We start from the raw sequence: 15,948 nt of genomic DNA, 5'->3' as shown, positions 1-15,948 counted from the left end.
GGAATTGCAAATATATCCTCTGTGTGCTAAAAGATTCCTTTAAGGGTGTCCTTATGTGGAAAATACAAAGTTAATGTTTTGATTGCATGCTAGCTAATATTTTTTATTTAAAGATGTCATGTGTGCAATAAATGTACACCAAGACTGGATGAATTGAGTGAATAACAGGCTGTATCACCAGAATTTAAAGAGTGAAGCTGCTTGGCCTGGTGGAAACAACAAATCACTTAATTAGTAGACCTTTCTGGATGTCTGTGTTTTGTAGTTATTTTGAGCACATCAGTGGACTCGAGCAACAAACAAAGGTGGCAGTATTAATGATACTTTAAAGTCAGTGTTGTGCAACCTTTGACTTATTTTCTCAGGCACTTTTTATGGTAACTAGGATAGCTTCTTCTGACTTGCTCTTTATTGTCATAGAAGGAAAATTGACTAGACTCTGCCTTTGAAATAGCTGCTCAAAGACTTTTCTAGCTGGTATGCAGGGAGAAGTTCCTGTACAGTTCTGAGTCTTGCGTAATTTTTAGAGTCGCAGCACTGCAGTCACTTTCTAAAAACTCAAACCAAATAGTGAATTGACAGCCTGTACAAAGTGATGATGTTGACATTACATCATCTGCACAGATAAATATAGAAAATAGTAGGTATGTTGAATCTCCTGACTTATTTTTAAAACTTCATTTACAGAGGACTCTCTTTAGTTGAGTGTATGTTTGTGTCAGTAAATAGAGATGTGGCATTATGTCTTTTTTTTATTTTTTGCTGGAGATTGGAAGCTTCTTTAAATGCGTGTTAGTCTTTTAAGATTGTTTTTAGTTCTTGCAGAAGTGCTGTTGTGTTTTCTGTCATTGACATATTTCAGTGAAGTTGTGTTCTGTTTTTTCCTGAATATCTCTCTGTATACGTTTCAGATACTCCCGAATATGCTTATTTTTTTTTCTCTCTGAACAATGATGTTATTGAAAAAGTAGTAAATAGTGTAGCTGAGTGGTTTTGTATGAAAACCAGCTGAGCTGTTGCTTTTTCAGACAGTCAGGAAAAACAATCCCTCCTTTAATTTCAGTGCTAAAAACCAGAGGATTAGCAAAATCGATGTGGGTATTTTGGGTGCTGTGAGACCTGTCCTAGGTCCTGATTCACAGTAAGTTCCCTGTTCCAGGTAACATTTAAGATTTAGTTTAAACAAAATCCAGAGTTACGTGACTTCTCAACCCTCGAAGGACTTCTGAAGCATTCCATGCAAATGAAGCCTTATTTAGTGTAACATGTTTGTTAGGTTCTTTATTGTCTCTAGGCAGTGTTATAACTATTTCTTTGTAGGGCTACTTTGTGGTAGTTTCTTGGCTTAGAAATTAAACTTCAAATATCACTGTCAAAGTACAGAACAAACCCAACCAATTCCAAAATCAATTGCTATTGCCATGTAATTGCTGCATGTAAGAAAACAAGCGAGGAGTTGAAGTGTGTTTTCTCTTTTGCAGGTGTTGCTGAAATAGTTTGATTTATTTAAAGCATATGATTTCATGCAGTTGTGCCCGATTGTTAGTGCAGCTCTCAACAGCTGCATGCTCATTTAGCTAATTGCATTCTAGTAAGATAGCTACACTTATTTTAAGATACACAGTTGTGTGCTTTTTTTTTTTTTTTAAAGCAACTACACACATTCAAAGATTTGCTGCAGAAAGCTCTATGCTATCACAATGAACAATCATTGCTCTAGAGGAAATTTGAGAGCTTGTAAACAAGACTGTATCACCCAGTCTAGTCTATGGATAGCATCTGTGAAAAGCTGGACCATGCCTCTTAAATTCGTATAGTTCTAAAGGCCTTGAAATGGTCTTGTCCTTGGGGTTACTGTCATCATCTGCTCTTTGGGAGTATTTTATAGTTTAACATGTAAAACTTCCATTTAACGAGCAGCTAACTCCTATTGCTGTGTCAGTGTTCTGGGTGTGTATACAGGAACTGTGAGCTGCTGTTACATACTGATCATCTTCTTCAAGACCCGAAATAAGAAATTTTTAGAAAGTTGTATATGTACAAAAAAACATGAGGAGAGTAGACCATCTATTATGCACGCTAATTCTGTGTAGATTACTTGTATGTTTTTTACTGGTGTGTGCTAGCTACGTAATTACAGACAACAATATGAAATTTATAATGCGGTATTGTTTTTATTTGTTGTATAGCTTTATGCCAGTATATACAGGCCTCTAAAACCCGAGATGGTGCCAGCCGTTTCATTTCGAGTGCAACAGAAGGTAAAGGAAAAAGTGTGGGGGAAAAAAAGCACAATTTTTTGTTCATCTGATCTTCCCGCGACCCTGTCTTCATGGGCATTTATGTGCTTCTTGATCTTTTAACCTTCTAGACTCTCTTCACAGCTAACTTCTTTTAATAGATGGTGATACCCTTTTTTCCTAAGTCTTGAAGAAGAAATTAAGTGATACTACTTGTATGTCTGTCTTCAACTCGCATCATCTTTGTATCTTGTATATTTGTGCTTTTCTTCAGTAACAACATTCCACCAAAACTGAAGCTTTAGCTATACTTAAACAAGAATCTGAAATTTCTGAAGAGTGGCTTAGAGAATTGCTGTCATGACCACAGTCTCAAGATAGCCGCGCTTAAGGGAAAGCACAGATACATAACAACACAGAAATGCTGCAATGCTAATCCTTGCTAATATCTGCGATCTGATTATGTGCTAACTAACTGTCTTGCATCTTCTCTTTCTCTTAAAAGGAGTGTGTGCCTAATTCACTTTTTCTCACATCTACCTGCTGATGTCCCGCTTTTTGACCTTGTTTTAGCTTAAAAAGAGAATTAAATATTTACTTCTGTATTTTTCTTTCGCTTGCAGGGGAGAACTTTGAACAGACTCCATTAAGACGCACATTTAAATCCAAAGTTCTTGCTCGCTATCCTGAGAATGTTGAATGGAACCCTTTTGACCAGGATGCAGTGGGAATGGTTGGTATCACTTAATGGCTTTTGGTTTTAAGATAAAAAGCTACATTAGCAGTTGAAGGTATTAGTCTGTATTTTCTATGACAAAAAAAGTGAAGTCTATTATATATTGGAAATAATAATGAATTTCTCTAAATTGTGCAGGCTCAAAAGGCCTCTTCATTTAATAGGGATATTTTTTAAAGGAAATTATCTTAAAACTTAGAAGTTATAAGTCCCTAGGAGGTTTTTGTTCTTTTATAACTTTTCTTTGACATTCAAGAGAATTGTTAGAGAAATAAATTAATCTGCAATTAATGAATCTTCTTTGTGCGTCATTTTTCTGGTTAATGGAATGCGGTGTGGTTTCTTAGTTTACATAAAGCATAGTTCTTTTCTCTGTCAGGTTTCTGGTCTTAGTGACCAAAATTATTTCCTTTATCTGAGTTATTATCTCTTATTTTGTGCCCATTGAGGTTGGTAACAAAATGGTTATGGGTTTCAACAGAAACTGCATACAGTGCTTTTAATATGTTCCTTTAGGTTTTCTTATCTAGATGTGTATTACTGTATTGTGCAGAGATGTAACACTTAATAAAATTTAAAGTGAAATGCGATGGCAGGCTGTGGATTCTAATTTAACCAATGCTTCTGGAGGCAGAGGGAGAGAAAAGTGTTTTAATTGGTATTATCTCCTCTTCCCCCTTTTTGTAGCTGTGTATGCCTAAAGGGCTTGCTTTCAAGACACAAGCAGATTCCAGAGAACCTCAGTTCCACTCTTTTATTATTACTCGTGAAGATGGCTCACGGACATTTGGATTTTCTCTCACGTTTTTTGAGGAAGTTACTAGCAAACAGATCTGCAGCGCAATGCAGACGTTGTATCATATGCACAATGCTGAATATGACATCCTCCAAACTCCACCCACAAATGACAAGGATAGCTGCAGCAGCACTGGGGACTGCAATGGCACTGCTGTTTCAAAGCTACAGCGTTTTAACTCCTATGACATCAGCAGAGACACGCTCTACGTCTCAAAGTGCATTTGTCTGATTACTCCAATGTCTTTCATGAAAGCGTGTAAGAAAGTACTAGAACAGCTTCACCAAGCAGTGACTTCACCTCAGCCTCCACCTCTACCTTTGGAAAGCTACATCTACAATATTCTCTATGAGGTTCCTCTTCCTCCAGCAGGAAGGTCATTAAAATTTTCAGGTGTTTATGGACCAATTATCTGCCAGAGGCCAAGCACCAGTGAACTACCATTATTTGATTTTCCGGTTCAAGAAGTTTTTGAATTGCTGGGTGTAGAAAATGTGGTTCAACTCTTTACCTGTGCCCTCTTGGAATTTCAGATACTACTTTATTCACAGCGTGAGTACTTGGTTTTTATTTTGTTCTGTTGCAGTTGTACAAGGTCTTTTCATTTATTGAATATTAAAAAACACACAAACAATGGGATAGCTACATTGAAGTGGCATTAGCACACTGATGCAGTCAGGCTGATCTATGTGCAGATTTTAATGTAAAGAAAAGAACTGGAATTGCAAATAGAGCAATGCGTTGGGTCCCGTTTTTAGACACCTAAACTTAAAAGTTTGGGTTTTCACAGTCTCCTGTGTTCACGGACTGACGTCGTCTCTGGAAATGTGCTGTTGGACAGAGTAGTAATGCCTTCTCCCATGTTCCTCTCCAGCTGTCTAGCTGAATTCTGTCCTACCTCTGCCAAACTATCCATGCATTTGGAGAAGATACATAGTTAATTATATGTGCTTCTGAAGAATTAGTGGTGCAAATATAATTTTCTCTTTGGGTACCTGAAATCACATTTCAGTTGTTACTTTGAAATAAAAATGACCTGAAAAAAGTTTTATTTGACTGAATTTAAATCTGAAATCTCTGTTAAAGCCTTGAAACAGTTATTGCTGAAGTCACATAGAGAAAGCTTGCTTTGAAGAGGATAGGCGGCAACTAAGCTGACGTAGCATCTGTTTATCAATTAATAAGTCATGTGGTAGTGCTGTCCTTTTCTGTGTTAACATTTGTGAGCACTGGGCTTTTTACTCTGCATCCTCTTACTCTAACACAGAGTATGTGGAGCTATGCCAAAAGATAATTTTTTTATTCCCTAAGCTGGCTAATGTTAACTCCAGACCCACCCATCCCTAATGGTGTGGGTTAAAGTAGACAGACTGAGTTTCAAACACCGTTTTATACTAATGGTAAAGAAGCCTGGAAGGCTCCAGGACAAATCCAGGGATAGTCCGTGGTGTTACTGAAATCTGTTTTTGATATTTTCTTCTGTTGAGCTGTCACTGAAATATGTAGAATACAAATGGCAACTATTTATAAAATGTGTCTTGCAGTTATTAGCAGCATTGTCCAAGCGTGAAATACAGATGTTTGTGTGTTGAGATGTGTGCATAGACTCAAGCCAAAGGTTGATTTTGTGTGTATAGTCAAGGTGATTAAAAGTGTGTAATGGCAGCAGGGCATTATGTCACAGTTGTTGCATTGTATAAACACTGTTAAACTACCAGAGAAAAACTATACAGGAATTCAAGGACTCAAAAAAGCTTACTGATTGTCTATACCTTTACTTACCGGTTTCTTTTGCTTTGTTTTGGTTTGTTTGTTGGTTTGGTGTGTTTTTGGTTTTTTTTTCTTTTTTTTTTTTCTTTTTATAACTGGAACATGCTCCTCATGCATTCTGCACTTTCTTCTGCATGGTTGACTGACATTGGTTTTCTGCTGTTTATGGAATGGGGAGTGTTGAACATACTGGTGAAGGAGCACTCAGTTCCAAGTGGAATTGCTTGAGCTTTTGTAAGGGCTTGCTCATGTTCCTGCACATGCAGTGGTGTGAGGTCTAGGTTGTCCTTCAGAATATTAATCCTAAATTTTTTTAATGTCCTTTGGGTTTGTTAAATCTCTTGGTGTTCAAACCTGTGACAGTTGAGGTGGTTGGGATCGTTTCTTGTTCTTCTAGGTCAGATGAAGTTGTGATAATCATTGGGTGGATTTAGATTTAGAACCATACATGTCAGGATCAGAGCAAGATTGCTACTGAAACACTGCTTCTTTCTTTTAATTTTTTTTTTGTTATTATTATTTTTAAATTTTTTGTAATCCTTTGGTACTAGAAGTATGCTGCTTTATTTTTCAAAACCAGAAAAACTCCATACACTCTCAGGATAGGTATGACTTAAAAATAACTTAAATGTTTTATTTTTTATGTTTGCAGGCTTCTTGCCTTTCTCCTTGCCTTTGCTAACAGCTCCTGACGTGCATATAAGCCTGTAGAATATAGTCATTGTTATTTGCAGGCTGTGACCGTGCAGGCCAAATAGTTGGGAAAATCTTAAGGCACGTGGATATCCAGCATCAGAGAGCTGCATCTGCAGACAACTCAGTTGCAGGAGGTAGCTACTGAGTGGATAGAAATTCTGAATTATTGATGTTACCTTGTAATTAATTTGAAAGGCTAATTGACAGAGAAGTTGTATTTAAATTAGCCAGCAGGATTAGACGGGAGTTTTGTGTAGTAGGAAAACACTGTTTCTATTTTGAGACTTGTTTTTTTCAAATAAACAAGCTGAATACAAACCAGCTGGAATGTTTGTATATCTATGGCTCATTTGAAGTTCCTTTTAAAGCTGAAGAAAATAGAGTATGGAATGGATTCTTCTTCTTCTTCCCAAAAGCTTGTCATTAATTCATCACTCCTTTGCAGTCAGGCTGTGGTTAAGGCTGCAAACCAGTAAGTAATGGTAAAGGCAGAAACTGGTGTCCAGGCAGAATAGGGGAGGGCTGCAGGTGACGTTCATTGATTGTTCCCTAAGGTGTTTCAATCCAAGTAAGCTTTTAGCAAAAGCTTTAAACTGTTTAAGCTGTTTTCACTTGTTTTGATTGAAGGCTCCTTCAGTCACAGTAGATCCACTGTGCGGTGGTGACAAGTAGCTCTGTGCAGTAACCTGTTCCACTGGCAGAGCTTGATCTGAAAAGAAAAGTCAAGAGCCTAGATTGCAGAATTATGACTGATGTTAGCAAAACCTGTGCTGAGGTCCTCTTGGATTGTGTGTCTTTGCAGACACCAAACTCTGCAACATTGACTTCAAACAAAATTAATCATGAATGCCAGGAACTGAATTTCTTGACCTTCTGTCTTCTGCTATCTGAAGTCTGAGTGGAGGATGGTTAAAGCATAGAATTAAAGCCATAACCTTAGAAAGTGCACAGTTAAGCTTTATTTTTCTCCAGAGTGTTTGTTTAGAACAAATGTTCTTTTTGCGGTTTTCATCTGCACTCTGCAACAGTGTGCAGCAGCTTCAGAAACCTCAGCACCTGAACCGGCGCGATCAAGAGCCTTTTCCAATTTCACAGTGTCTGTAGTGTTGTGAACATGTTAGGAGAAGACACATGTACCCCACACCCCTACACAAATATGAAGGGTATCGATTTTTTCCTTTCCTCCTATTCCCTCCCCTTTCATGGCTGGAATTGGATATTGTTGCAGTATCATGACAAAGACATCTTCTGTTTCCAGCTTGTACTGTATCTATAGCTTCACCGAAGGCAGGAATTGTCTTACCCTTGTGAGCTTGTTTTATACTCTTTCCAGCCTGGCAGTTCGAAAGCATTCTGAATGTTTCAGCAGTTGTATTAGACCACAGGCTCCAAATTCATTTGGTGTTGCCTCCTTAGATATCAAAAAAACATTAAAGATAATTCTGTAGTATAAAAGAGGAGGGCGAGGTCGTTGCCTGGCGTAATGTGATGTTAACTGCTCTAGCCACCAGCTGCTGAATAAAAACATCTTTTGGTATGCGTGTTGCACAGGAGCATTTATCATGGCTGTTAAATTCTGGGAGGAGACATGGGTTGTTTTTGCATTGAAGTGAGACTTTGGTCATACATTGCAAAGGATAAACAAAGCTGATCCTTTTTATTTTCTACGCAGTTATTTCAGTCACACTGTTTGGCTGGCTGCTATACAGCATGCTTTATAGACATTTAAACACTCTTTTAAAAAAACGTTTGTCTGAGAGATACCAGATGCCTTGGGTTTCATCCAAGGCTTCCATAGAAAGCCATAAGCACAGAGAAAAGACATTATTTCCGATGTGTTTCTTAGCCGATTGCAATACTGATTCCATACTCAAACCGGTGGTAGCCCTGGTATAGGTGGCGGAGGGTGACTTAATGGATGCTAAGACTCAGTTTCCTCATTACCATATGACTTGTAGGGTGACCTACTTTGGGTTGAGCTCTCTTTGTTGTTTCAGCAAAATGTGCTTGGGTATACAAGTCTCGGCTTTCATTAAGATGCCACTCAGCTAGTACTGGGTTTTGTGGTTTCTGTTTTAAAGCAAGCTCTCATTTCTTTAACTTAGGTTCATTTACTTTAAAGTGTTTGTGAAATAAGTATGTTTTTTTTCTTCATCTTTTTCAGATTATCAGAGACTGATGACTGTGGCAGAGACCATCACAGCACTAATGTTTCCATTTCAGTGGCAGCATGTGTATGTTCCTATCCTTCCAGCATCCCTCCTTCATTTTCTAGATGCTCCTGTCCCTTACCTCATGGGCTTGCACTCTAATGGGCTGGATGACAGGTCTAAGCTGGAACTTCCTCAAGAGGTGAGAGGAGCTTGTCTCAATTGATTAAACAACGTATGTGACTATGAGGGAGGTGAGAAATGACCCAAAACCCTAGTGCTAACTGTGACAGCCATTGTGAGGTTCTTCCTGGCTCTGGTTTGAGATAGCTCTTTATTTTTTGGAAATGCTGGAGAAAATCTTGTGGGATAGATAAATAAACCCATTTTGGCAGTTGTATGCTCTGATAAAATTAAACTGTAATTTTATAGGTGTTGATGCAGCGGAATGAATATTTTTGTGCTGCAAAACTTAGCCCTGTAGTGCTAGGAAATGCAAGAAGATGCAGTGTAGATTCCCCAACAGTGAGCAAAAGGCCATACAGCTGCTTCTGCATGGTGCCGAGCGAGCAGAGCTTGACAGGCTTCAGCGCTGTGCTGTGCTTGGGCCGGTTCCTGTCTGCGCAGGATTGGGATGGGTTTCCCTGCACCGCGTTTCTGAGTTGGGCTTGGCTTCCCTGGACCCCGTCTGTCAGGTGTCTGCACCAAAACTGTTTCAAATTTTCTTCTAGAGTGCGTGCTTCAGTCTGCAGCATGCTTGAGCAAACTGGTGCTAACTGGGATAGTGCTCAGGAAGTCCTCCCTTGTAGTGAGGCTCTGTTAACACCAGCTGCTGTATAACGGAGAAGCAAATGGTCTGTAAAGGTCCTGCAGCTCAGGAGTGGGACTGGGACTGCGTTCAAACTGCTCAGAGGTTGTTTTTATTTGCTCTTGTATATAGAAAATGCTGAGTGTTACAGTGTGGGCTGGCTGGCTGTTGTCAAAAAGCTGGACGCGTCTATCAGGCATCTTCCCCGTGGGAAGCAAGTGCTTGCAGAGTTTTAGCTACGGAACAGCACAGCTCTGGCCCCTGCTCGAGTCTGCTTCTTGTAGGTGTCACTTTGTGGGGGTAGGACATGGGAAACACCCTACTTACAGGCACTGGTAGGGTTCTCTAATCTCTGCCATTTTCTCTAGTTGTCTGTTTTCTTCTAGTACCATTTACATTACTGGGAAGGCAGAAATGTGGCAGGCAGAGGGTTTTGTGGTGCTGTTTTGTATTTTCATTATCAGGCAATGCTGCAACGTACCTTAACACACACACACAAACTTTAAAAAGGCTGCATGAAATTAAAGACAAGATATTTTTGTGAACCTCCAGTCTGGTCACCATGCCAACATTGCTCTTTTTCTCAAATCCATATGCTGATAGTTTTCATTTATTTTTCCTGGCAAGTTCAAAGGAAAATTTCTCTTCAGACTTTGTTATTTCTTCTATGAAAGCTAAAGTGTTTAATCTCTTGATTTCTCTCTTTTCTTCCTCTCTTTTTTTTTTTTTTTTGTACTGACATAAATTAGTAACAGAGTAATGCATGTTCTTGCTATGAAACAGTCTACTGCTTTGGTCTACTACATTTTTACAAAACTTTGGATGTGCTGAGGGGCCTAATCAATATGTGTGGTATCCTTTTTAGAGAGGATAGCTGATGAAATAAACTGCATGTGGGATATACATATTAATATGCACCATGGATATTTTTACTATTATAACAAGGTTCTAAAAGACTGTCCTCCTTTTGTAAAGAATTTGCTCATTTTAAAATCAATGTAATACTTCCAAGTAAATAAACATATTCTAATTTCAAATAGATATTTCCCTTATTTAGAAAGTAAGTGGTTTTGAAGAGCTTTATCAGCTTACTTTGGAGCTTTAAGGTAGTTGACCTACTTTTAGATGTTAAAAATCAAAGTAGTATTAAAAAATAACCTGGCACCTCAATTTACATTTGTTTTACAGATAGCCTTTATGAAGGTAAAGGAGTAGATTTTTGATAGTATCTCACAGAGATCGGAGTTGTCTGGGAGGGCAGGAAGGGGAGGATGCATAGGACTGATCTGCTAGCAGCAGTGTGCCCATGTGATGGGATTTGCTGCAGGGCTTAAACTTGTCCTTCCGATGCTTCAGCTTTTCTCTTATTTGAAGAGTGAGCTCTTAAAGCTTTGTACGTGATGAGTACGACAGTCTGAGAAATCCTCTTGGTAGTCACTGATGAGTAAGGTTTCGTGTGGAGTGTTGAAGTCCTTAGCCCTGCAGGCTGGGAATGTAGCTATGGGATAGAAATGGACTTGAACATGTGCGGAGACTTCAAAGATGACTAAGAAGTTATCCTGTACCAGTAGATTTGCATATCCGAGAGGTAAAGTAGGCTGGGAAGAACATGTGCTCACTGTTGTTGAGATTTTTGTTGCAGAGGGTTTACTTCTAAAAAAAAAAAAAATCTTCTGTTGCAACAAGAAGTAAATGTACCATCTTTAGATGTAAAGCAGAATTCAAAGTGCATGCTGGTCTCACTAAGTGAACTGTTGGTCAGTATCAGTATTTCTGATATTAGTAATTTAATCAGCTTTGATATATTTAGACCTGTGGATTACAGGTTTATCTTGAAACTACTTTGCTTTATGGTTAGGCTGTCAGGTACCCTTCGCTTCAAGAAGCAGAGAAGCTCTACACTTCTACACTGACGTAGAGACTGACAAGGACCGTGTGTAAGATGTGTTGTCCTAGAATGGTAGAAGAGGGCATATGGGTTCTGTTATTTGTACTTTGTCAAAGACAAATTTATCATCAGTAACAAAAGGGATATTAATGCTTAACATTGCGTAACTATAAAGTTTGGAATGTATATGATGCTTTATGAAATCATCAAGGTTATATGAGGAAGTTAATTTCCAAGTCCTGCCTCTAGGCTCCTGATTCACAGATACAGCAAGTATCAGAATTTTCCTCACTTCTCGCAAAGCGTGTATAAATAGCTGTTTTGTGTTCTAATTTATTCTGAGTTCTGCAGAAAACAATGTCTATTGGAGAATTCATTCAAGTTCACCAATGACTCAAAGACCTGACTCTGTCACCCAGTAAAACTGGAAAAAAGACTTGAGGCTTACTGTAGGGTTGAGTTTCTTGTACATGTCAGTGGTACAGTGCATTTGAAGTTCAGCTTTTTCTTATGTAGTGCTGCTTTGCTGAGGGCTCTTTCTGTATGCGTGAGCATCCTTGTGGTTTTACTGATAGCTGCATCAGAGGCTTGTGAGGAACTCTGAAGAGAAAAGGGGGGGCATGGGGGAAGAGGTGCTAGAATAAGGTGCTGCAGAAATCAAAGGGGAAGGGAAGAACATGAAGCTGTTTCAGATGTTGCTGACAAAAATGTGGTTTGTTTATCAGTAAAATTGATCAAAAAAGTGGTTAAACTAGCTTTCTTGCAGATCATACACCCAGCAAGTACTAAGGTAAGATTTTTTTTTTTTAATGTGTCTTTGAATTTCCTTTTAAAGAAACTTTTGCAGTGCTATAGCAGTATATTTTTAACAGGCAAGTTAATCTGGGCCATTGCAAGCTACTGGCTTTGTCCATGCATCTCGTCACTCTGTAATGCAGGAGAATGATGGAAATTGAAATTGAGTGAAAATAAGCAATGCTGAGTCTTCCAGCAGTGGTTAAATTAAACAAAAGTTTAAAAAAACAAAAACCAAAAGTTTTAAAAAAGCTTGTTCTTAACGAAGTGATTCCAAGCATCTTGGGGTCCTGGGCAATAGCTATTTCTTTTAGAAAAGTTGAAAGATTTTAGAACCTGAAATTCAGTTCCCTGCTAATATAAGATATATATATTCTCAGTATCTTTATTTCAATCATTAAAAAGATGTTATTCAGTGCTAAATCTTATGAAATTCAGTGGGGTTTTATTTTTGTATGTTGTTTTAGAAGATAAAGATCTCTTGAAAAGCCTTTTTTTCCTCTTGATGTCAACACATTTAGAGCAGACTGACCAAGATAATGATTTTTGAAAGATAATCAGTGTTTCGTATGCATTCTCAGGCTATCTGCTGGTGTGATAGATCATTGATAATATTGCTAATTTATTGACAGGCTTCGGTTTTATGTTTTCCTTTACTTCAGTGTTAAACAGCCACTTGCAGAGTTAAATTGATAGAGTCATGGAATGGTTTGGATTGGAAGGGACCTTAAAGATCATCTAGCTCCAGCCCCCCTGCCGTGGTGGGGGTTCATTCCTTCATGTTTCTGAAAGCTGCAGCTGTAAGTTGTTCTTAGTCACAAATTCTGGTTTGGCATGAGGAACAGTAGTGATGAGAATAAATGTGAAAGTCACCGTTTGGTTGCAGGAATGGCACAGAAGCACCCTTTAGAATTTGGGACCACTGTAAACACACGTTCCACAAGCCCGCTGTGTGTGTATAAATTTGCATATCCATGTTTTCTGTGCGTTAAGTGAAGTGAGTGGTTATTTGCAAGGTTGGGACCTTATGTACGAAGATGGTAGATGCTTGTTACTCATTATTAGTGAATGTTAGTTCCTCCTTAGACATCCTTTTGGCAGAACCTAGATCGTTTCCTTCTATATTTTTTGAACGAGCTGAAAGGAAGGATATGGGCTTGATGCAGGCGTTGCTCAATCTGTGTGGGGGTTTGGGCCTTATTGTACTTGAGGTCAAACTGAAGAATTGCACTTGTGCTCTGGCTTTGGGATGGGTGGGTGTAGTCCAGACCCCACTGAGCCAACGGAAAGTTCTGCTGTTGTCCTCGGGCGACCAGACTTAACTCTGTCTCAGCTGGAACCGGGACATTCTGATACATGAACATTGACTTACTTGCATCCACATTTCTCAGGTTTGTAAGGCTTTCACCTGGACACCTTGTTATTTGTGATGATAAAAAGTTTATGGGTTTTTAAATTAGGATGTGGCACCCTTGTTCCTTAGCGTTGTGTCTCAGGAGAACATTTCATTGTGTGATGATGTTACGTGTCCTCTCTTGTAACAATCTGCTGTGAAAGTGGTGTGTAACTATTTTAGGTTTTCTTTTGGTCAGAAAACCTCAGCAACAAATAAAAGAATATTTGACTGTTCTGGAGACCTGAAATACCAAGTGACTAACTTAAGGATGCTCTTTCAATTATATCTCTACTTGCACATGTTGTGAAGTATCTTGTCTTTGCATCATTTTAATTTCGTATGTGTAAAATGATGACCACTGTATCCATGGAGGCTTACACATAGCTGTCAGCTTTTCACAGCTCACTCAACTGTGTCACCTCCAGAAACAAAGTAACTAAAACTTTGTAATCAAAGAACTCCTTTCTTTTTCTACTTTGTGTATTTGCCCAGTTCCTAGCATGCAAAATGCTTTGGATGGCCATGATTTAGTAAAAAATAAGTGTCATTTCATTTCTCTTGCTTTTTAGGGAAGGGGACCCCTCTCTCCTTACTGGTATTCTGATCTGTTGGATCTGTAGTGTAGCAGCATTGTGGCACTTACTGTTTTGGTGTCTGTTGCTGGTGGCTTATTTACTTGGGATTTCTTTTTTACAGAAAAATGTTGTTTCAGTACCTCTTGAAGGGCTTGTGAAGTGTCTTTGCCATTTGTGTTCCCTGGGGATCATGACCTTTTCAGAAGTGCTTATGCAGTTCTTGAGGATGACCTCAGTCTCTCTAAGTTGAGATGCTAAAGCCATCTGCTGAATCTCCTTTGCTTTTGCTGCTTTAGGTAGTCCTCTGAGTTATTAAGCAGGCACTGAATAGTGTAGAGTGTCCTCAAAAATATTCTTTACATTCTTTAGAGTATTGCTGCACGCTAATGTATTTTTTTTTTTTTTTAGTGCTTCTATATAGGGCAAATTCTGGGAAATGTAATAGTAAGTTGCATGATAAACAGTCATCGTTAGTTAGAGTGTTGGAACTGTGTGCATTGCTCCGAAAGAGAAACTCTGCAGAAGGGCTGTTTAGCTGTTGGAAAAGTTAGCCAGCTGAGCCCAGACACTTAAAAGCAATTTTAGCAAGCGTTACATTTGGCTTTTTCTTCATGGGTAGGGAGTTTATTTTCAGTGTGAAGACTAGAATCTCTAAATTGGTAAGGTTAACGTTTGGTTACTTTGTGGCCAAGCACTTTTTAGGTACAACCAAGCTTAACCCAGAGTGATGTTTCCTGCAGGATCTATGCTAAGGTACGATAATCCAAAAAAGAAGGAAAGTTGTATGGCAACAGTTAAAGAGAGTTTTAAAATGAACTAATACAATTAAACTGTTTGAAGAGTATCGTAATGAGTCTGTCTTGCCATTTCGCAGACAGCTTGTGACAAATAAAATGTTTTTTGTTTTTCCCTCAGCGCGGATTGGTAGACATTGTGCCTAGTTTCAAGGCTCTGTTTCTCTCATGTCCTGAAGTGCCTACAGCGTTCCTGATAAATATTAGCTGACTTGACTTCTAATCATCACATACCATGTGTATAGTGGGGGTCTTGAAGTTCCTAAATTCAGGTGCTTACCTGAAACGTGAGAGTTCCTGTGTAGGTACTGTCCTTTTGTGCTGAATGTTCCTTTAAAGGAGAAGCAGATGCATCCAGTGTGCATCCCCAGCCTACTGCTGGCGCTGCCTCGCTGGGTGGGCACACACACCACCTGCTGTGTTTGAGCAATGTGGGCACTGGGGAAATGTAAGTGGTGACACCTGCCCTATTGAAAAAATAGTTTCTCTAGGGTGCACCAGCAGGTGTTTCAAATTGAGGTCTTAGTTCTGTTTATTGACCTTGAATTCTTTTGGAACACACAATGCAATTCGTGACTTAATTTACAGTAAAGGATCTGTACAAGAGCTACTAAGCTGTTTTATATGCATTCCTTTGAGCATAAGAAATCAATTCCAGTATGAAAATGCTAAAACATGAGGAAATGGAGAACTGGAATTCTTCTACTTACCTTTGTAACTATGGGTAATATTGTAGCAGAGCATAAATTAGACTTTTTCATGCAAAGTTCAGTGTAATATGTCCAGTGGAGTTCTACTTTAAGAATTACAATTTTTTTTTTTAATTTTAATGTTGAAGTTCAAGAAATTAAACACAATAGATATTTTAATTTTAAGGAGAATTTACATTCTAACTGTGTTTTGTAGTAATGCCGAGAGAGCTAAATCTGTCACAAGTATTAAATGTATGTTTTCACAACAGTTTACTTAAACAAAGGGGTCTCGTCAGGCACAGCTTATCCCAGTCTACCTATGATCAGCCCCACCGCAAAATCCTAGGGAAACTACCTTGTCCTTACTGATGCTTCCCTGCTTGTGTACATTGCTCTGATTTCTGGGATCATCCATCATTCCTTCAATGTGAGGTTAATCTCTTCCAATTCTTCCTTTCCTATTAAATTGTGAGAGTGCTTCTGTCCTTATGCACTTACTGAATCATAAGAAATAACTGGAGATCTGTTAGCTCTCACGACTTGATATGGTGTTTTTGCTCCAAAGCTGTAGTGAGACCTAAATTCGGGTGTGCCTCCTGGAATAATGCAGTG

General features: G+C 38.7%; 1 protein-coding gene across 1 annotated transcript in view; it reads left to right on the top strand.

The window, feature by feature from the left end:
* LOC104461082 (DENN domain-containing protein 5A-like) overlaps window positions 1-15,948 on the top strand; it is a gene marked incomplete at its 3' end in the record, with an annotated part of 49,211 nt that overhangs the window by 9,548 nt on the left and 23,715 nt on the right. Inside the window, 4 exon segments of the mRNA XM_010072536.1 lie at window positions 2,190-2,261; window positions 2,864-2,973; window positions 3,664-4,324; window positions 8,403-8,590. Coding sequence (XP_010070838.1) covers window positions 2,190-2,261; window positions 2,864-2,973; window positions 3,664-4,324; window positions 8,403-8,590 — 1,031 coding nt within the window.

Source organism: Pterocles gutturalis, unplaced genomic scaffold, assembly GCF_000699245.1.
Source record: "Pterocles gutturalis isolate BGI_N339 unplaced genomic scaffold, ASM69924v1 scaffold13137, whole genome shotgun sequence".
Classification (NCBI taxonomy): domain Eukaryota; kingdom Metazoa; phylum Chordata; class Aves; order Pterocliformes; family Pteroclidae; genus Pterocles; species Pterocles gutturalis.
This window is presented reverse-complemented; position numbering and strand designations above follow the sequence as displayed.